Source organism: Gigantopelta aegis, chromosome 4 (assembly GCF_016097555.1).
Source record: "Gigantopelta aegis isolate Gae_Host chromosome 4, Gae_host_genome, whole genome shotgun sequence".
NCBI classification, from domain to species: Eukaryota; Metazoa; Mollusca; class Gastropoda; order Neomphalida; family Peltospiridae; genus Gigantopelta; species Gigantopelta aegis.
This window is the reverse complement of record NC_054702.1, coordinates 47,501,348-47,524,458: the sequence shown is the minus strand read 5'-3', so window position 1 is coordinate 47,524,458 and position 23,111 is coordinate 47,501,348. Positions and strand designations below refer to the sequence as shown.

The 23,111-nt window shown below is 37.5% G+C and overlaps 1 protein-coding gene across 2 annotated transcripts in view; it reads right to left on the bottom strand.

Annotated features, from left to right (window-relative positions):
• Positions 1–23,111, bottom strand: part of LOC121370635 (transcriptional repressor protein YY1-like) — a 46,748-nt gene that overhangs the window by 13,759 nt on the left and 9,878 nt on the right. For both annotated transcript variants that reach the window (XM_041496000.1, XM_041496002.1), the window contains exons 2-7: positions 20,036–20,186; positions 13,892–13,969; positions 11,779–11,836; positions 5,953–6,111; positions 3,311–3,480; positions 877–909 (exon numbers count right to left, since the gene is read on the bottom strand). In XM_041496000.1, coding sequence (XP_041351934.1) covers positions 877–909; positions 3,311–3,480; positions 5,953–6,111; positions 11,779–11,836; positions 13,892–13,969; positions 20,036–20,186 — 649 coding nt within the window. The remainder of the gene's footprint in view (positions 1–876; positions 910–3,310; positions 3,481–5,952; positions 6,112–11,778; positions 11,837–13,891; positions 13,970–20,035; positions 20,187–23,111) is intronic.

Here is a 23,111-nt window from a genome sequence, read left to right as displayed (position 1 = left end):
ATCACCGCCAAAACATTGTTTGAACAACCATTAATGCCAGTGACCAGATTTCAAAATAAACTCAGGCAACAGGTAGTTAGTATTGTTTACATTTTTACTATTAGTGATGACTGTTAATTTAACTAAGTGGACTGTTGTCTTAGCATGTGAGTGAGATCGTATGCCTTTTCGCATAACCAAAACCGTTCTAATGCCCAAAAAAATAGGTTATAAAAAATAAATGTGTCAAATTAACATATTTGAGTATAAATACATGGGATACTTCAACAATAAAATTTGTAAAATAATCCCCAAAACAGTAATATTTTTTGGTGATTTTTTTTTACCCTCTTATAAGTCGACCCCCCAAGTTATAAAATAATTTTTGGGTGAAAAAAATTCGACTTATAGGCGAAGATATACGGTACTGTAAATTGTTGACAGGTACAATTTTGTTTATGACAAGCATAAATGTATTCATATTGGACATTTTGACAGGCACAAAGAAATTTTTTATTTCCAGGCTTGCACGGGTGTCTAAGAAATTGTTAATGTAATATTTTAACAAGTAAAGAAAGAAGAAACCTGTTGGCTGGGATGGGAAATGCAGAATAGAACCAAGTTCCTCTAACAACCATTCATATTAAGTCCTTACTGTACCAAGACAAAGCATAATCATCTCCCCATGACTGACTCAACATAAATGTATTCTCTGTGGAATTTGTTTTTAAAAGAATCACGGTAATAGTCATAATGACTACACTGACACATGATTACTGTGTACTGCCAAACTACTAACAAACAGTATGTTTTTCAACATAGAACAGTACTGCCGAGCAATATAATATTGTTCTTCACATCTGTGTTATTTTCAAATCAGAAATTAATTTTACTTACTGCACTCCAGGAATCTGGTAGGTGGGCTGGTTCCTGTGAAAACAAAAATTCAATTTATACACATACAAGTCTGTATAATGATTTCAAAAACAAACATAATACAGGGAAGTGAGAGGGACTGGAACAAACATAATACAGGGATGTGAGAGGGACTGGAACAAACATAATACAGGGATGTGAGAGGGACTGGAACAAAAAAGAATACTGCGGCCAGGTCCAGGGGCCGCTCAAGGGCCCCTGAAGGAAAATTGTTGCTTGCAAGCCCTGGAACTGCCAAAAATTGCATTCTGTGCTAATAAATCTAAACTGGTTGTAACTTATAATATAAGGCACACATCATAAACTTGAAACCGTGAAAACATGAAAATTAACTTTATGTGGTCAACAGTATTGAACATGTTTTTTTTGGTTTTTTAGATGAAATGGAAAAGTGCATTTACGTGTTTCCGCGTAACTCTCACATCCCTGATAATATATGCACTAGGCAAATAAGTTTAATATCCAGGATCAATGTAGCAAAAACATTGTCCACAGGCCACTAAAACTTTACTTTTGTATCCATTTCACATTCATCAGGAAAAGCAGCACTTCATTATTCACAGGATCTTTAATGGTTTGATAATCATCATGTACATTTGTTATGTTTATAAACATTTTAACTACAATTCACACACACACACACACTCACACTCACACTCACACTCACACTCACACTCACACTCGCATTCACTATCCTGTGAAGGCATTTGTGTAATCAACCGTTTTATCAGCTTTTCTTAAAACTACATTCCCTGGAATATTTTTATTATTAAAGCATATAGAACAGAAAATGCAATTACATTTGGTGCATATATGACGCCGCACTCCGCACTGGTTTCACTACGCTGGCTTATCCAGGTCAAAAACAAAGCCAGTATTTTGAAAATGGGACACTTTTGACGGGCTCGTACCAATCTCGGTTTTCATTGGCTTATCACAAGTATAGAATTCCCCAACAAGAGATAACGTGAGATGTCGCAATTTTTTAACAAATTTAACTGTCTTGATCGAGGGGTCATCTCATATCTCCAAAACATATTTTGGGGTCAGTGAGTGGGGGATTTGCAATGAAATTTTGACAGTGGCCAGCTTTTGGCATACGCATTACATGTAAGGGGGTGTTACTAATTATGTAACGCTCTAGGGGTAGAGGAAGAGGGTACTGCGTTCGATTTATGTAACATTTTTCAAGACTATATGTCATTTTTATTCATTACTTAGACCTAAAAAGGTGTTTTTTGGAAATGCGCGGTCAGTCTAGGATCGATCCCCATCGGCGTGTATACAAAAAGACCATGGTATGTGATATCCTGTCTGTGGGATGGTACATATAAAGGATCCCTTGCTAAAAAAAATAATATAGCGGGTTTCCAAGGCGCGTGTCCAGGGATTTCAGCGGGGTTAGGGTTATAGACTGTGTTAAGCGAAGTTTATATGGGGCCATGCTCCCCCCAAAAATACATTTCAATTTTTTTTAAGCTTGGGCAAGTAAGGGTTTCGACCTCCAATACCCTCCCCCTCCCCCTGCACATGCACCCGATTCCTCTCTAAGATTATATGTCAAAATTACCAAATGTTAGACATCCAACAGCAGATGGAAGGATAGGATACGTTTTATTTAACGATGCACTCAACACATTTTATTTACGGTTGTATGGGGTCGGATGGTTATTAAATCAATATGCTTTATCTTTGGTGTCGTTAAACAACCCCACCCCCCACCCCCAACTTTACCCTTTCCAAACGAAATAATATTTATTTGAATTTGTCGATTTTAACACGTAAAATTAAGAAGTGAAAACATTCATTGTCTACTTTAGTATATTTTATTTTAAAAATATATACATGATTAATGTGTTACTAGTATACAAACTAAGCTTTGAAAGTTCTACTAACACTTTATAAAATATCAATTCTGAAATAGGAAGGTACGATTGTCGATAATACGTTGTCAAGATCAAACCGGTTTTAACTAAAGACTCTAGTACCGTATCCTCAACTGAACGTTCTTTGTACATGTTATAATATGGTAACCAGAGAATGTAACTTTAATGGATAAAGTCTAATTAAAGATTTAAAAATCATTTGATATTTTAAAAAAAAACATAATATACAATATGTATTCCAGTGAAATGTGGTTATCATTAGGTACAAAAGAAGGTATTTTCTTTGCTTAAGTCATGACTGGCTTATTCTGGCATTAAGAAATTTGCAATTGTAAAGGTATGGTTTTATGACCATCAATTAAGATACATTCTCACAAATGTAATGAATTAGAATAATACATTCTATGATCTTTGATACACTACATGTGGATGACTGGCCAGCTATTATTTAACTAACTGACAATGACTTTTAAAAACAAGAATGATTGTTTGTTGCGAATAACACTTACTTGGCTTTTGCATGAGTAAGGATGTGAGACTTGAGGTTAGTTGACTGTGCAAACTTCTTGTTGCATCCATCAAATGGACAGACATATGGACGGTCACCTGTATGTATTCTGACATGTGTCCTCAGATTGAAGTCCAGGGAAAAGCGTTTGCCACAGCCTTCAAATGTACACTGAAACAGAGAAACCAAACATGTTACACAACTTCATAGGAGGAGTTACATCTCAAAACACATTCACATACTCTGTCCCAACCTACACAACATAATTTGTTCAGTCAATAACTTAATTTTGTCTCAGTGAAGTGTAAAAGGATAAACATGTTAGAAATAACAAACCAGTACCCACAAACATGCACAAACGTTTCAAGTTTTCATTGTATTCTGCTCTTTACTTATTTATGAAAATAACTGGGTAATGTTTCCAATGTTATTGGTGTCTGCCTGATCGACTGATGTTTTATTAACAGTATCAGTGGCTGTGGACCCAGTTGAACTCCACTTTGACTGTTTAGAACACTACAACTGGGACAGACGCCGACTTATTTTGAACTGGGGCTGTCTTTATAAGTAGAACTATTCTGTTTTTGTGACAGGTTTCCTAATCCATATTTTGGCATTATTTACAATGTTTTCCCTAGCATGTTTTAGCACGACTGGTATATCAAAGGCTGTGGTATGTACTACCCGCAGAGGTTCTAGAATATGGTGGCCTGATGTCCGAAGCCAGTGGTTTTTGGATTCGGGCCAGTAAAAATTACTGTGTGCCATCCCGATGGCAAGTGGACAAAAAAAAGAAAGAAAAAAAGCTATGATCATACGAAAACAAAAGAAACATCTACAAGTCACTTTTTTTCAATTTGCTGTCACATGCAATATTTCACTAACAAATAGTTGGTCACCAGTAATCTTTGACCCATCCATGACATCAATATACCTACCGATATAATGTTATTAAGTTATAAAGTGTAAACATTAAAATAAAAAAAGTTCATCGTATCGCCGCTATTTTGTTTTTTGGCACTGGAACCAAAACATTTGTTACTCTAATACTAATATTAGTACAGTGCAAGCGTAATATGCAAAATGGTAACCAGTCTTTATTACAAATTTAACAAAGTATCTACATTGAAAAATTACTAATTTGGTCTGTGGTGGGTGGAGTGGGGATTTGAATGCTATAAATTGTAATACATATATACATTTTATGTTAATAAAGGTTCTTGTTTCTTTCTTTTTTGTGGTGGGGGTTTTTGGTGGGGGTAGGAGTTCCCATTCATAAGTAAATAAATATATATTTGTTTATAAGTGATAAAATATTATTTAGTTTTTAATGCTGTTAATTGTTGTAATAGGTAACATGGATTGTTTTTATAACTTAGGTGGTTTTAGGGGAAACAATTATTTTTAAATATTAATAGGTAACTTTATTCTGAACTGATGAAAATTGTTTGCATGTTTTTCTAAACATACTATAAAATATGCCCAATGAGCATGTTATGTAAACTGACAAATTGATTAAACATGATCTTAGTATTCAAAATGTACATTAAAAAGTTAATTATTTTAATTTACTGTTTTTTTGTTTTATCAACAGTTAAAATTGGGCAAGTGAATTTTTCACCATTGCCAATGAATTTTCAAATTTTGAAAAAATTCTAGAACCCCTGCAGTACCCTGTCTGTGGGATGGTGCATATAAAAGATCCCTTGCTGTTAATCGAAAAGAGTAGCACATGAAGTAGCAACAGCGGGTTTCCTCTCTCAATATTTGTGTGGTCCTTAACCATATGTCTGATGCCATATAACCGTAAATAAAATGTGCTGAGTGCAAGCACATTAAATTCATTTATTTTTAGTTTAATTAAAAAAAAATGTCTTTTAACTCTTTCTCTCTTATTCTCGACTACAGTCGTCATGCACAAAACTAACGTAAAAATCCATTCTCGACTGGAGTACTGATGGGATCGGTCTTTGCAAACACAGCTGTCAACATTCACAGGAGTTATCTATCTTGATTCTGTGAATGCTAGAACATAGTAGAATGACAATCGGACACGTTGAGTGTATTTTGTTGACTGGTATTTGTATTTAAGTTGCTGTCGCAATATCAAATTGAAAATAAAAAAGGGTCTAAATTTGTGTAAACGTTATTGATGACGTAACGCGCACATGGGTTCAATTTCTTGCTATTTGTCTAATTATTTCTTTTAAAACACGTTGGACATTATTATTGAATGAAAACTGAAGATATGTAAAGGATGTATCGCTGAAAATAACTAATACAAACTTTGAAGTAGATGATGGATGGATTACTCATCGTCGATTGAAAGTGAAAATAAACTCATAAACAATGATGTCAAGGATCATGATCATAGGGTTTTAAACAAAATTTAATATTTTTAAAAACTATTAAGTTCTTCTGTAAATTTTATTTTGGTACTTAAAGACTCACTAATATGTCTTTTAAACTATGACACACATCAAAAGTGTGTTAAATAAGGTTGAATAATTTAGGTTCAAAATTACATATTTGGGTCACTTGATGACGTTTTCTGGTTGTAAAGCTGGGTGGATAAGAGTTAATGAAAAACACCCCACCTGAAAATGGTAAAAATGCCATTTAGCAGGGGTGTTGTTTACTAACCTGAAAGGGTTTTTCTCCTGTATGAACGAGCTGATGTCTTTTCAACTTGGAACTTTCCACAAATGCTTTCCCACATTCAGCACACACGTGTACCCGGGGACCATGCGTGTGCAGATGTTTCCTCATTGCAGAATTATCACGAAACATCTTATTGCAGCCCTAAACAGTGAGAGAAAAACCTTGATACTCAGCAAAAAATATTTTTTTCATTTCAACTTATTTTTGTGTTTATATCCAATTAAGGTTCAAGCATGCTGTCCTGGGCACACACCTCAGCTATCTGGGCTGTATGTCCAGGACAGTGGGTTAGTTGTTAAATGTTAGCAGTTACTGAGACAGAAGAGGGTGTAGTGGCCTTACACCTACCCACTGAGTTGTTAAAACTCGCTCTGGTTGGAAGCTGGTACCAGACTGCAAACCCCTGTACCTACCAGCCTTATGGTCGATAGCTTAACTATGACAAAACTGAGGCTGACAGCAACAAAGAAATGTACTTGGGGAGAAAGGGCAAGATAAGGACTAGAAAAATAAACAATATTCCAGTAAGATGCTGAAAGTAAAGAGTTCTTTTATCTGCCTGACTTCTGTGACTAACTGCTTATTTTACCACTATATTTTATTTCACCTGCTGTATCACCATGTTTATCTGCTTGGGACATTCAAAAACACCAACCCAGTAAAACACATTTTGCTGATTTCCTGTCCCTGAAACTTAAAGTGAAAAAAACCCCAGTCTGTATCATATGTAACGGACGATGTAAAGATGACGTGTTACTGCATTTTGTAGAAATCTAGTTCAAGTAGAATATTATTATATACTGGTTGATTTGTTGAGATTATGCGATAACCAATGTCAGGATAAAAATTTGATAAAAGTTAGTTGGGGAAAGAAAATTACTGTATGCTAGCTATTTGTTTGTTGAACATTGTTGTTTTGTTTTGATTTGCATTTGTCACTAACTCAGTGTTAAAAAGCACTAGCTCTGTGGGTTGGGCTAGCAGATTTATCGAACTCTGTCACATGTCCATTATTTTTTAAATAATAGACTTGATACATGTATTAGTCTGCAATCTAATTAAAATTAGGTCCACTATTACATGTGGATCTAAAGACAGACAGTTGGAGCTCATGTCCACCAATCAAAACCTTACGTGCAGAATCATGCCAGTGATTTAAAAATAATTTGAAAACATTCCGAATTATCCTGAGGGTATACATGTTTCGTGTGAATTACGAATGCCGTAAACATGTTTTATTTTATAAAATAAATAATTTGTAATGTAAAACTGAAGACTGATTTAGTTTTTTGTTTTTTTAATAAATAAATAATTTGTAATGTAAAATTGAAGACTGATAACCCATCCCGTACGTATTGATATGGTTCGCTGTGCTGTGGCCACTAAAATAGACTCGCCCGATATTTTTAGAATTTGTATGCTCTCAAATAACGTTATAAAAGGCGAAGTGTGATTGGTCAATATTTAAATTATTATTTACAGACGAAATGTTACTTGGACATTGGAGACTACGCATTGTTGTTAGCAATCTGATTAAAATTAGTTCTACTGGTCTAAATAAGGCATTCGTAATTCACATGAAACATGTCGTATACCCTCAGGATAATTTGGAATGTTTTCAAATTATTTTCAAATCACTGGCATGATTCTGCAAGTAAGGTTTTGATTGGTGGACATGAGCTCCAACTGGCTGCTGTTAGATGCACATGTAACAGTGCAGCTAATTTTAATTAGATTGACTAGTCTGTAGCTGTAACTTAAGAAATTGTTACAACTATTTTGACATGTTTTTGCTGTAGGTAAAAAAGGCTCATTCATGCCAGTTTTGAGCCTGCTACATGAATTTTAAAGCAGTAACTTTGACAACATATAAACATTTAACTCAATGATTAGTTTGCTCTATGTAATCATATTTTGTGGAAACACATGCTTTAGTTTTAAATATATTAAGGTTTGTCTTTATGAATTTTTGATGTGACACAAACCCTGTGATGTCGATTTATTTGGCCAACATTTCTATTAATGAACAAGCATTTTGAAAGTACTGCTAAAGCAAAACATGTCCCCTACCGGGCCCAACAAATAGTCATCATCTACCAAGTTCAAAATGTTCAAGTTCCATAACTGAAAAATGAGTGAATTGCCAAGAAAGTTAAAACTTAATCTGTAACAGTACATGATAAAGCCAGGGGTCAAATTGTGTGTGTGTGTGTGTGTGTGGTGGTGGTGGGGGGGGGGGGGGGGGGCACATGGCAAATGTTGCCTTTGGTTTAATAAAACAAATTAGGGCACCAAGGCAAAACATTCCTTCAAAAGAGAGGCACAAAGGCAACTTACTTTCTATCAAGTTTGTCAGACAAAAATGATTTCACCAGTGTTCAAGATTAACAGTATCCTGATATCCCGGGGATACCAGAATTTAATTTTGGATACCAGACTTCAAGAATCCAGTATCCCACCAGGATGCCATATAATACTAAATTCTCAGGTGGGATACCAGATTTTGAGATGTTAGTATCCAACTGGGATACTGACCAAAATTTTTAATCTCGAACTTTGTTTTACCATATGGCCTTGGACTCAATTTGTTGAATACAGATAAAAAAAGGAGTCAAGAAAATACCTAACATTATTTATAATATGGTAATAGTAAATACATGGTACACGTAAGTATAACCTCTTATGTCTGAACACTTTAGCTAACGTCTATGATTACTAAGTTAAAGTTTCTTTTGTTTAACGATACTACTAGAGCACATTGATTAATTAATCATCGGCTATTTGGTGTCAAACATTTGATATATAGACATATATAGACATCAAAGGAAACCTGCTACATTTTCCTAATGCAGCAAGGGATCTTTTATATGCATTGTTTCACAGACAGGGAAGCACATACCACGGCCATTGACCAGTTGTGGTACACTGGTTTATTTATATAGAGTACGAGAACAAAAACCCCACGTACATTTTCGTCCGGGGAGGGGACACAGGTAAGATTTTCAGGCCATAATTGCAAGTAAGGAGGGAAACTACGGCAATTGCTGTCAATGTTGTGGTGAAATTCAAACCCTGTAAAGCTATATAAATAATTTCATCTAATATCTTGAGGCACTGCACACAAAAAGTTTGGAAAACTAATTTTCATATCTCCAAAGTTCAAGGGCCACAACTGTTAAAAATGGGTAAATTGCCATGAAAGTCAAACTTGATCAGTAACAGTACATGATAACACAATACACAAAATTGCCATGAAAGTCAAACTTGATTAGTAACAGTACATGATAACACAATACACAAAATGTTGACCATCTCAAGGCATTGTGAAAAAACTCATCAAGAAGACTACAAGAGGGACAGACAGACAGACAGACAGACAGGACAGAAAAGAAACCTAGTCCCCTCCGGTATGTATGTTATGTTTGCTTGCTGAACATACAGAACATATCATGTAAATGTATGGTATGCCAGTTAGGAATTAAAATTGTTTTTTAAATTTAACGGAAAATAAGAATATAAGTATTTGAAGATAGAGTTGATCAAACAATTAATTTCTACTTCAATCATGCCCTGACACATGTACTAGTTTGTAAACACCTGACATGGTTAAATTAGAGCCCTGACACATGCACTGGTTTATAAACACCTGACATGGTTAAATTAGAGCCCTGACATATGCACTGGTTTGTAGACACCTGACATGGTTAAATTAGAGCCCTGACATATGCACTGGTTTGTAGACACCTGACATGGTTAAATTAGAGCCCTGACATATGTACTGGTTTGTAGACACCTGACATGGTTAAATTAGTGCCCCGACATATGTACTGGTTTATAGACACCTGACATGGTTAAATTAGAGCCCTGACATATGTACTGGTTTATAGACACCTGCCATGGTTAAATTAGTGCCCCGACATATGTACTGGTTTGTAGACACCTGACATGGTTAAATTAGAGCCCTGACATATGTACTGGTTTATAGACACCTGACATGGTTAAATTAGAGCCCTGACATATGTACTGGTTTGTAGACACCTGACATGGTTAAATTAGAGCCCTGACATATGTACTGGTTTATAGACACCTGACATGGTTAAATTAGAGCCCTGACATATGTACTGGTTTATAGACACCTGACATGGTTAAATTAGAGCCCTGACATATGTACTGGTTTATAGACACCTGACATGGTTAAATTAGAGCCCTGACACATGTACTGGTTTGTAGACAGCTGACAGTTAAATTAGAGCCCTGACACAGGTACTGGTTTGTAGACACCTGACATGGTTAAATTAGTGCCCCGACACATGTACTGGTTTGTAGACACCTGCCATGGTTAAATTAGAGCCCTGACACATGCACTGATTTGTAGACACCTGACATGGTTAAATTAGAGCCCTGACATATGCACTGGTTTGTAGACACCTGACATGGTTAAATTAGAGCCCTGACACATGTACTGGTTTATAGACACCTGACAGTTAAATTAGAGCCCTGACACATGCACTGATTTGTAGACACCTGACAATGCCATGGTTAAATTAATGCCCTGACACATGTACTGGTTTGTAGACACCTGACATGGTTAAATTAGAGCCCTGACACATGCACAGGTTTGTAGACACCTGACAGTTAAATTAGAGCCCTGACACAGGTACTGGTTTGTAGACACCTGACATGGTTAAATTAGTGCCCCGACACATGTACTGGTTTGTAGACACCTGCCATGGTTAAATTAGAGCCCTGACACATGCACTGATTTGTAGACACCTGACATGGTTAAATTAGAGCCCTGACATATGCACTGGTTTGTAGACACCTGACATGGTTAAATTAGAGCCCTGACATATGCACTGGTTTGTAGACACCTGACATGGTTAAATTAGAGCCCTGACATATGTACTGGTTTGTAGACACCTGACATGGTTAAATTAGTGCCCCGACATATGTACTGGTTTATAGACACCTGACATGGTTAAATTAGAGCCCTGACATATGTACTGGTTTATAGACACCTGCCATGGTTAAATTAGTGCCCCGACATATGTACTGGTTTGTAGACACCTGACATGGTTAAATTAGAGCCCTGACATATGTACTGGTTTATAGACACCTGACATGGTTAAATTAGAGCCCTGACATATGTACTGGTTTGTAGACACCTGACATGGTTAAATTAGAGCCCTGACATATGTACTGGTTTATAGACACCTGACATGGTTAAATTAGAGCCCTGACATATGTACTGGTTTATAGACACCTGACATGGTTAAATTAGAGCCCTGACATATGTACTGGTTTATAGACACCTGACATGGTTAAATTAGAGCCCTGACACATGTACTGGTTTGTAGACAGCTGACAGTTAAATTAGAGCCCTGACACAGGTACTGGTTTGTAGACACCTGACATGGTTAAATTAGTGCCCCGACACATGTACTGGTTTGTAGACACCTGCCATGGTTAAATTAGAGCCCTGACACATGCACTGATTTGTAGACACCTGACATGGTTAAATTAGAGCCCTGACATATGCACTGGTTTGTAGACACCTGACATGGTTAAATTAGAGCCCTGACACATGTACTGGTTTGTAGACACCTGCCATGGTTAAATTAGAGCCCTGACACATGCACTGATTTGTAGACACCTGACAATGCCATGGTTAAATTAATGCCCTGACACATGTACTGGTTTGTAGACACCTGACATGGTTAAATTAGAGCCCTGACACATGCACAGGTTTGTAGACACCTGACAGTTAAATTAGAGCCCTGACACATGCACTGGTTTGTAGACACCTACCTTGTGTGGACAAGGCACTGTTCTGGGAACATCATCAGTTGGTTTTCTGGGTTTTATCCTGAAAATTAATATAATGCATTTTGTTATCATTAAAAAATTTTTTTAATAAATTCATACATTCAAAAAGTTACAAGTTACATTAAAATCAAATAGTTCCTTAAAGAGTCTTAAAGTTTGTTAGTTTGTTTTGTTTAACGACACCACTAGAGCACATTGATTTATTAATCATCGGCTATTGGATGTCAAACATTTGGTAATTTTGACATATAGTCTTAGAGAGGAAACCCATTACATTTTTCCATTAGTAGCAAGGGATCTTTTATATGCACCATCCCACAAACTGGGTAGCACATACCGGTACTAGACTTTGATATACCACTCATGGTGCACTGGATGGAATGAGGAATAGCCCAATGGGCCCACCGACTGGGATCGATCCCAAATCAACCAATGAATATCTGCATTTGAATGCTCAATAAACACAAAACATTTCTGCACAAAACAAATGAGTAACATCTCTTAATTTCACTTATAAATTTGCTCTAACAGTATAGATATACTGGGCATATACTCTTCAAAACAAGTTACGGACCACATCTTAACATGGGTATAATTATTTTTTTAAATTGCCAAAAAGGCTGTAATTGTCCAGAAAGTGGGCCACAGATAATGAGGTGGGCAGCCTGAAGCTTGGGGCCCACTTGCTGGACAGGTAAACCAATTTGCAAACCATGTAATTACTGTTAATCCGTCAAAAGTCACTCAGTTTTCTTCTTGGTGGCATGTTGGAGTGGTGCAGTATTTCACTATTGCTGCTGCCTATAAACATTGACTGATGGGCACTAATCACTGCCACATACATGTAGTATTGTTCATGTAAATCTTATGATGATGCTGTAACACATTCCCGTCTCTCTGATAATCCAAAATACCCTTGTTTTGCACTTTCAATGCAATAATTGTGTGAATCTTGTGCACGAATGGAACTGTTGCATTAGCATTTGCTATGCATCTGTAGGTAGATACGGCTACAGTGATTGTAAACCAGAAAGTTTTATTTTTGGCAATTTAAAAATTAATTATATCCATTATAAGTGGTGGTCCTTAACGTATTATGAAGAGTTTATAGGATGTTAAACGAGCTTCCATTTCCTATCATGTTTATATCCAGAGTATAATAATTTTCAATTATCATGAACTTTAGTGAGTGACAATGAAAATTATTTCATGAGGTACATAAACATACGAAATGGTAGCGAGCTTAATATCCTATTTATTACCATAATTGATCTTATTGTACATCATTTCCGATTCCATATAACCGTAAATAAAATGTGTTGAGGTGCGTCATTAAATAAAACATTTCCCCCTTCCTTCTAATTTATATCACTCAACTCATTTAGTTGACATTCCGGTAAGGTTGTAGTGCATCAATCGATGTCAAGATATTTTTAACCATATGGGTAATAAATATATTTATTACTCTGGGGTAGAAGAGTTACCCATGTGATATTTATTGTCTCTTCACATTGTGGAATATGCTTTTTGAGAGGTCATGACCTCTGATCTTGCGATCATATTTCATATTTCAATTCATATTTTTAAATGGAAAAAATACTTGCTGTCAATTCCTATAATTATTGTTTGTAGCATAATTTAACAAAATATATATTTTAATAATTTTGTTTAGCTAAATGAAGTGACCACATCATGACATCATTTTGCTAAATGACATCCGTTGGTAATTTTTCCGGTCTTTACTCTGTGCATTTTCATGTCTTGCTTATTTATTTTGGAAGACATTCCGTGCGAGTTTTGTTCATTGATATGAAAGTGTAATAAATAAAATACTATACTCGTTCCTGTGTGAGACCGTTTATATTACGAGTGTGTTTTTAACTGCTTTCACTTTTGCACACTCTTGTAATGTAAATGGTCTCCCCAGGAAATTTAGTATTTTCTATATATTCCACAGTTACTTTTATTATTGTTCCCAGTTTTCAAATTAATATCATTTCAAGTCCTCTGCTTCAATATGCAAATTGTGTTCTACCACGTCCTCTCGAAATAACCTTCAACATATGAAGGGAAAGTCAAACTATGAATGACAAACCTGTCTGCTATCTGTTCGTAACTATAATCTGCTCCAATATCACCAAGCAGGTTTGACTGTGGGTTATACGGTTTACTTCTGCAAAACAAAGAAACAAATTTATGTCAAGCAAGTTAAAGGTCCACAATCATGGCACATTATTAATATACAGTATATCAAACAAATACATAAACATTACAGTATTAAAAATAAAAAACAAAAATACCATCCCAGTTATTAATAAAGTGACTTTTTGTAAAACACTTGGGGGAAAAAACCCACTGCTCAGTCGATTTGACCCACATCAGACCTATGACGTAGCATCAGGCGTTCTTTTAGTAGGTCAACATGCCGACAGCAGAGAATGATTGTTCGAAAAACAGCTGATTCTTAACACATGATAGTTTGGACATTTTGGTCTTAACACATTTGTACATCTACTCTAATGGTGAGGAAGTGATCAGTGTTCGAGATTAATGATATCCCCATATCCCGGGGATACCAGATTTTAATTTTGGATACTAGACTTTAAGAACCCAGTATCCCACCTGGATACCATATAATGTTGGGTTTTTTAATCCTTAGCTTTTATTTTTCGTTTAAACAATGAAAGTCATCATTTACGGATGAAGTTAAGTAACAGTATTTTTGAGCTCGTACCCAGACCAATGCTACGCCATAACAATATTTCTCCCAACTCGTACCCAGTCTAACGCTACACTGGGGACTTAGAACCGCTATGTCGCTATTGTTTTTGTTGTGATGTTTCCTTCCAGTCTAAGTGTTCCTTCATTAGGCCTAGTAATTTCAAAGTCGATAAAAAAAACACTGAAAAGGCAAGTAGCCATTATAAAATGTTTCAACTAATACAGCCTTTTTATTTATTAAAATTAAAATTGGCTTGCTTGCTCTATTTAAATGTTAGGTAACCATATCCAAAAGTGGGATACTAAATTCTCAGATGGGATACCAGATTTTGAAATGTTATTATCCAACTGGGATACTGCCCAAAACATTTTAATCTCGAACACTGGTGATATACAAGCACGTTAACCTAGTTACCTACCTACCTGTGAACATATATACATACACTCAAACACACAAAAAGTTTGTATTTAATTATGAAATACTGGCACCCATATTTTTTATCGTTCTAGGCTTGGTACCCTCCACTGACATAGACAGGATTATATTGTGATGGGGGGGGGGGGGGGGGGGGGGGGGTTACAACCCACACTATGTATATACATGTGTATGTAAGATTTTATAAAATTTAATAGTTTAAAAAAAAGTTTGATTAGGTGGGAGGGTGTTCTCATGGGGCCCCTCCCTACGCCACTGCAGGTGCGGCGCATGGCCATACCACTTTTCAAGAGGCACTTTTGTGGGTTATATCTGTTGTATCTGTGAAAATGTCCCTCTCAACTGAATTTGAAAAAAAAGAGTCTGGCAATCTCCAGCCGTACCATGGTCATTCCATGTCAACTCTATCACCCAAAACACTGACCCTTTCAGATTTCAATGAAACTTAATACACTAGTAGGGGCTCAGGAAATAACCTTTCAACCAAAATTGTAGACCCATCAGTCAAGTGGTTTTTGAGATATAGATCACCAAAGTTTTACCTAATTCATCAAAAAAACCTAAGCATATGTTAGAAATATGGAAGGCTGTTCAGTGTATGTTTGCAGTAAAAAAGTGTGGTTTGGTTAGCAGAAATATTAAATTACCTTAAATTAGTCATTATTGTTTTACTAGTTTGAAGAAAGCAAGGACTCCAAGATTGTGTATGTAACATAACATTGTTTCATTATAATTTTGATTTAAAAAAGCATTACTGGAAACAACCAGCCGCAGTGGCATCGTGGTTAAGCCAATGAACTTAAGGCTGGTAGGTACAGGGTCCGCAATCCGGTACAGGGTCCGCAATCCGGTACAGGGTCCGCAATCCGGTACAGGATCCGCAATCCGGTACAGGGTCCACAATCCGGTACCGGCTCCCACCCAGAGTGAGTTTTAACAACTCATTGGATGGGTCTAAGGCCACTACGCCCTCTTCTCTCTCACTAACCACTAATCAACAACTAACCCACTCTCCTGGACAGACAGTCTAAATAGCCGAGGTGTGTGCCCAGGACAGCATGCTTGAACCGTAATTGGATATAAGCATGAAAATGCATGAAAGTTGAAATGAATACTGGAAACAGTGTTTTCAGGGTGGCCTACAATTGGCTAAACAAGCTGTTGTGTGAAGCACTCACTGTGATTCAGTTAAGTGTAGAGCACCCATGTGTACATGTATAACTGGCTCTATCTCAGAAACCCTTTTAAGTGCACATCCTGAGCTTCATAGGGACTTTTTTACACATATACTGAACAGCAAAAGAAACGCGAGATTCCAAATCATAATAGAATTGTGCAATTGTGGGGTTATAATTTATAAGTATTATGTCAACTATCATTTTACAAAATATAACATTGAATTGCTCAATAAACGAAGTTATTGGTTTAATTCACAAACACGACAGTTTGCACATAATTAATTGGAAATCGCTAATTAAAGATAGCACAAAGTTAGTAACGTGTATCACCACCGTTGTTTTCAATCACTGCAGCACATTGTCGTGTCATGGATCGAAACAATTCCTTACGATCCCTTTAGGGATGGTGTTATAGGCATGTAAAACAGCATCGGTCAATTCCTGTAATGTGGCTGGAAGCACATGACGTTGATGGATCCTACACTCAATTTCATCCCACAAGTGTTCTATAGGATTTAAGTCAGGACTTAAAGCTGGCCAGTCCATTGTAATGATGTTATTCCGAGCTAAGAAGTCCTGTGTCAAACGTGCGCTGTGGGCTCTGGCGTTGTCTTGTTCCAAAACCATCCGACGTCGGCCAGCCATGAATGGCAAAAGTACAGGCTGGAGCACTTCATCAATGCCCCACCCAGCAGCCAGTCCCCCACTACGACAACCTCCATTGTACTATAAGATTACTGGTGGAACACGACGTCCCCAACATATTGCACCCCATAAAATCAGCAACATCAGCGACGCGCCTCCCCAACGATCATGTTCAAGGACACATGTATCTCTGAAGCGTTCTCTACTATGTCTCCATACATGTATCCGTCCATCGGCCTTATGAATACAAAATCTGATTTCGTTTGAAAAGATGACATGTTCCCATTGTCGATTTCTCCAATTCCAGTGAGCCTGGGCCCAGTTACGCCGAGCTAGTCGGTGACGTCTTGTTAGAATCTGACCAACATAAGGACGCCTGTCATGCAGTCTTGTCTGTCTCAAACGGCGACTATCTGTATCACTGCCGATTGGTCTGTTGCATGTACCAATGATCTGCTGAGCTCTCGAGGATGCTGTTAAAAAGCGATCTCGTAGATGTGACGTCACAATTTGTCTGTCCTGTCTATTAGATGTAACCTTAGGTCTTTCGCTTCGTGGTCGATCTGCAACTGGTTTGTTGGAATCGTTGGGCGAGTCCATATATTGTAGACTGATGTACTCCAACATCTCTGGCTATTCTTGGGACTGTCCATTCGGCTTGTAAACACCTTAGGTTCGGTGTCTGTCATCTATGCTAAGAAGTGGCATTGAGAAAACACAATTTAATATCCTTTAACAACGCACTATCGATTTGTTTTGACTTTTATGCCCAATAGGCTGGTCAAAACATCAATTTCTTGCACTGTAACACATACACGGACTTAATGAGGAACGTGCAAATGGTGACCTTTTTTCATTATTCATAGTAGTCAGAGACACATTAAAATTATCAGCTTTAGTGAATTTATATTAGCAACCTTTAAAAAACTTATTATTTTCCTGTAAGTCATAATATTGTTTTCTAATTTTGTTACAAGTAATTATTTGCATCGATTTGAAAATTCTCGTGTTTCTTTTGCTGTTCAGTATATATATATATGTGTATATATATATATGTGTGTATATATATATATATATATATATATATATATATATATATATCTATGTTTTGTGAACTTTTAAAAAAAATCAGCGATTACTCATTTCAGGGAGGTCACGGTCAAGGTCAATCTGAAAATATGTATTATTATTTTTAGAGCTTTCGATGTCATTAGAATTTGTTCTTCTTCTAGAATGCTTTAAAATGATAGTTCAATGACCTTCCTAGCTTAATCTGGAGCCAAGTTCTTTTTTGATGAATGAGTAAAACATTTGGTGACCTATATCTTGGAAACTGTTCGACTGATGGGTCTAAATGTTTGGCTGAGATGTTGTGTCTGAGTCCTCTACTAGTGTATAAAGTTTCAGTAAAATCTGAGGGGGTCAGTGCAAAAAATTATAAAAAAAGTGATACATTTGACATGAAATATACTTAAAAATTAAAAAAAGATACAAGCCAAAAATAAAAAGAATTGACTGCTCGGCCGAATATTTATATAATTTGGAGCATTTTAGAAGGACAGTCCAAAAATAAATAAGAGAAGGAAGAGAGGATCAGACTATTTAATAATATTTTTTAAAAAGAAGTAATTTCGACATAGGTCTAAAATTATAAAGTCTGATCTATATGTCCACCTGAGTGGCCTTGTTAAGGCTGTTAGGGTGCACAGTTTGGGGGGGGGGGGGGGGGGAGATGGGTTGCATCCCGTCAAGAAAACCCCTAGTTTGACAGGTGTAGGGCTGTGCTGAAATACAAAGTTTTAGTCTAAAAATAAAATTAGAGTGCTTGGTTGAAAAGGTTTTAAGGTGATTTGAGCAATTTAGACGGGCTATCAAAAATAAAGTGTGTTTGACTATTTATAAAAATCTAAACATAATTTTTTTAATTACAACCAAAATGTTTAAAAGTCCGACTAAGCCCCTGCCTAGAGGCAAAGTTCTTGGAGGTTGGCCTATGGCGAACTGATGAGCAGAGAAACGGCAAAGGCGGGGATGAAGTGCTTCCATCTCTGGTCGGTGAGGATGGTGATGACACTCCGGTAGTCGTTGCCGAAAAGGGCCTTGACGATCCTGTGGATGGTGTGGCTATCCATCTCTCTAACTGGGACCGCATGTCGGTAGACTCCTTCTCGGCGCTGAGTTAGTACCAACCCCGTCTTGCCAGCTGTAGACTGATGGTGTGTAGCTCGTAAGTGCTTCCATTAGGCAGTTGTTGTAGCTCTGGTTCCATCAGTGATGCCGGATACGAGGTGTCCCCCTCACGAACTTTAGGAAGCCGGACCTGATTTTCCCGATCTGAACTTTCCAGACGGCTTCCAAGTCGGAGGGGGGAGGTGAAGGTGGAGACCGTGCCTTGAAAGGCTGGTAGCTCGGCTGAGCAACGGCCTTCCTCTTCGCAACGGCTCCTGCCCGGAACGCCACCTTCTGAACTGGCAAGACTGGTGACGGTGGCCAGTAACATGTAAGCGGAGGGAGATGGAGGTCCGCCTGCGGGCATCTCGCACAGCGTTGAGAGGAGATGGAGGTCGGGAATCCCGCCTGCGGGGTCATCTCGGGTCACCAGTGCAGAAGGGACCGCCGCTGGCGGTTGAGCCGCCAGTTTTGCACCCCTCCCACCCACCCTGTGCCACCCCTGGCTCACTTTCCCTCTACCTCCACCTCTTAGTCTTCTCAACCGCATCGCCGTACACCAAAGTCACGGTTACCCGTAACCCAGTGTATGCAATGCGGTACTCAAGTAAGTCCCCGTAGCTCTGTATCATTCCCCCATGGGGGGGGGGGGGGGTAATGCGAGAGAAACTGACAACACATCTAATCTCATTTAATCTCATTGTGAGTCAATATCCGGATTTATCCAGACCAGACGAAACTGCAATACTTTTGGACTTTGTCAATCTGTCAAGGCAATTTATTTTGATGAAATACAGTGGCGTAGGAAGGTGATAAAGGAAATATAAAGCAACATATGAAAATGGGGTCTTGGCCCCCCCCCCCCCCCCCCCCCACGCCAGTAAAATACATCTACAGTTTTACAGGTTTCAATGGCAAAATAGTTTGACTGTCCGCATCATGAATCTGGGTCACAACTGCCCAGTATTACTCGCCCGGGGGACTAGCGCCATTTAAGTTGTACTCGCCCCCCAGGGATTTCTACTCGCCTGGGGCAAGCGTTAGCTTCGATCCCTAGTCTGAAATAAGTGTACAAAAATTACAATTTTACCTTGCAAACTCGGCCAGCTGTTTGGGATCACTGAGATCAAGACCAGGTATGGCCCCAGCCGGCAGTTTCTTCCCTGACATGTACTCCGAGAGATCAGCATCAGAGTCCCCTCCTCCACCAACAGAGTCATCATCCAACTTTTGTTCATCTCCTGCAAAACCATACAGTATATATCATCAAACTGGCCATTTCCAGACCTCGCTGTACCATATGTAATTATTAGAATGCATAGCATTGTATGGTCTCCTTTTCAATTGTAGCCTAGCTAAATTCTGGTAAGCAAAACACCCCGGGTATATAGCTCAAATTAATCCTTGATATGTTTTACAAAAAAAGACTCTAGCACAAGTATGTATCAACACATTTACATGTAGTATGTCAGGGCTCAACCTCAATGGTAGCCCAGAGTGTTTAGGCTACCAATTTCTTGCTCGGGGTACCAGATGTCAAACACGGTAATCCGCCAGGTTACTGGATTTGTTTTTTGCACATCCAGTTACTCTGCAATCAACAAGTAGCTTAATTCATCGGTGTCTGAAATTCCACCTTTCATTTGTGCACTTGGCTATCCAGGTCAGGAAGTGTTAGAATCCAGTCAGAGCTGAATGTGTCGCTCATTTGGAAAAGTGCTGACATGACTCGCCCAAATGGCAAGTAAAAAAAAAATCCCAAGTGCACACCCTGTCATATTGTGCAATCGCCACCTGTGGGTCAGACATGGGGAGCAATTAACACTTTTACAGCCGGGTATATAGCTTAAATTAATCCTTGGTATGTTTTACAAAAAATGACTGTTTCTAGCACGAGTATGTATCAACACACTTACATGCAGTATGTCAGAGCTCAACCTTCAGCTCAAACTCGGTAATCCACCAATGGCACTGTTTTTTCCTTTTTCATGGAAAATACTTGGTACTTTTTTTTTCAAATCTGATTTGTTACAAATAAAATGTCATTAATGCATATGAATTACAAAACAGAAAAAAAAAAAATTACAAACTTATTTCTGCTCATCACATATTTATATCAGTATACATCAATGAATTTAAATAATTTTGTGTTTCGTATATAGGACTGCCACTCTCCAGCACGGCATTTTAGTTAATAAAAAAAAATCAGATTATTACAATCTGTTATGGTTGAGACTTAGAATCTATTTTCTGATGTAATACTCAACAGACAATTACAGATATTAAAGTTACCCAGTACATATATATATACGAGGTGCGGCAAAAAAGAAATGAGACTAAATGTTTAGCGTAGGCACTACCCACTATATGATCAAACTGCTTTTATGTTGTTTTATTGCGGTCTTTCCTGGTTCCAAGAAGTGCTAAAGTGCTTGTTTCGGGTAAATAGAAACTGTGACTAAAACATACTACATATGTTAAATAATAAAAAATGTTTATGGTGTTCAGACAATGTCTCGTGATCGGGTATTTCAGTGGCATAAAAGATTTTTGGATGGTCGAGAAGACGTGCTCAATGACCAAAAATCAGGTCGACCAAAAAGCACCGAAACTGATGAAAACATTAGAAAAGTTCAAAAGCTAGTTCGTAGTGATCGTCGTTTAACAATTAGAATGATGGCTGAAATGCTTAGCATGAACAAGGAATGAATATCTTCCACCTGAGTAAATGGTCAACCAGCACTTTTACAGAGATTATCTAGGGCGTTTAAGGGAAAAAGATTCGTCGAAAAAGACTAAATCTGTGGTCCAGCAAGTGGATTCTTCATCATGACAATGCTCCTTCTCATTCAGCGTTATTGGTGAAACAGTTTTTGGCACAGAAGCAAATCACAACAATGGAACACCCACCCTATTCGCCAGATCTTGCCCCATGTGACTTTTTTCCGTTCCCAAAACTGAAATGTTTCATGAAAGAAATCCATTTTGACAATGTGGAAGCCATAAAGAGACGTACAACAGAACAGTTTTAGAGCATCCCAGAAGAGGATTTCCAAAAATGTTTTGCTGCATGGAAGAAAAGAATGGAAAAGTGTATAATAGCCAATGGGGATTATTTTAAAGGAGATAATCTTTGATTTCTTTAGTTTTTAAATAATAAATGATTTATTGACAGTCTCGTTTCTTTTTTGCAAAAACTCATATACATGTATTACAAAGAAGGAAGGAAGGAGATGTTTTATTTAACGACGCACTCAACACATTTTATTGACGGTTATATGGCATCAGACATATGGTTAAAGACCACACAGATATTGTAAGAGGAAACCCGATGTCACCACTTCATGGGTTACTCTTCAAATTAGCAGCAAGGGATCTTTTATATGCACCATCCCACAGACAGGATAGTACATACCACGGCCTTTGTTACACCAGTTGTGGAGCACTGGCTGGAACGTAAAATAGCCCAATGGGTCCATTGACAGGGATCAATCCTAGACCGACCGCACATCAAGCCAACACTTTATCACTGGGCTACGTGCCGCCATTCTCTGATATAGTTTAAAGTTCTTTAATATTTTCACCAAAGGGTTTACACACACTCACACACATATGCATACACATACAGTGTTACATAAATATATGTATGAATGCATGTATACATCAATACATACATCAATACATATAATAGTTATACCCACACTTTACGAGCTGTATCGATGAATATCCCTACAGTTTTGGTCGTGGGATATTCACTGATATGTACACCAAGTGTGGGTATAACTGACTTATACCCTACTTAAGGTTGAGTTAATTATTATATTAGTTCGATGTCTATTTCAGTTGTTCGTGTCGCACGTGCAAATGCAGTTTGAGGTAGTTTTATCAGTGTGTGTCGGGGCTGTACTGGTATCGCAATATATTAAAACTCAGGGACATAGTTTATATTTCTTGGGATGGGAATAGAATGGAGAAGTAAGTACTAAAATGCTATTTCCAAGAACATTTTTATATTTAGGTCATGTAAATTTTAGATTTTAAGTTTGGGGAATTTACTGGATAGGGTGGTAGTTGACACCCCTACCACACTAACTACAGCTCCGCACATTGCATGATTTTTAACAGATATATCGTGCTGTAAACATCTCAAGGGAACTATTGTGAAT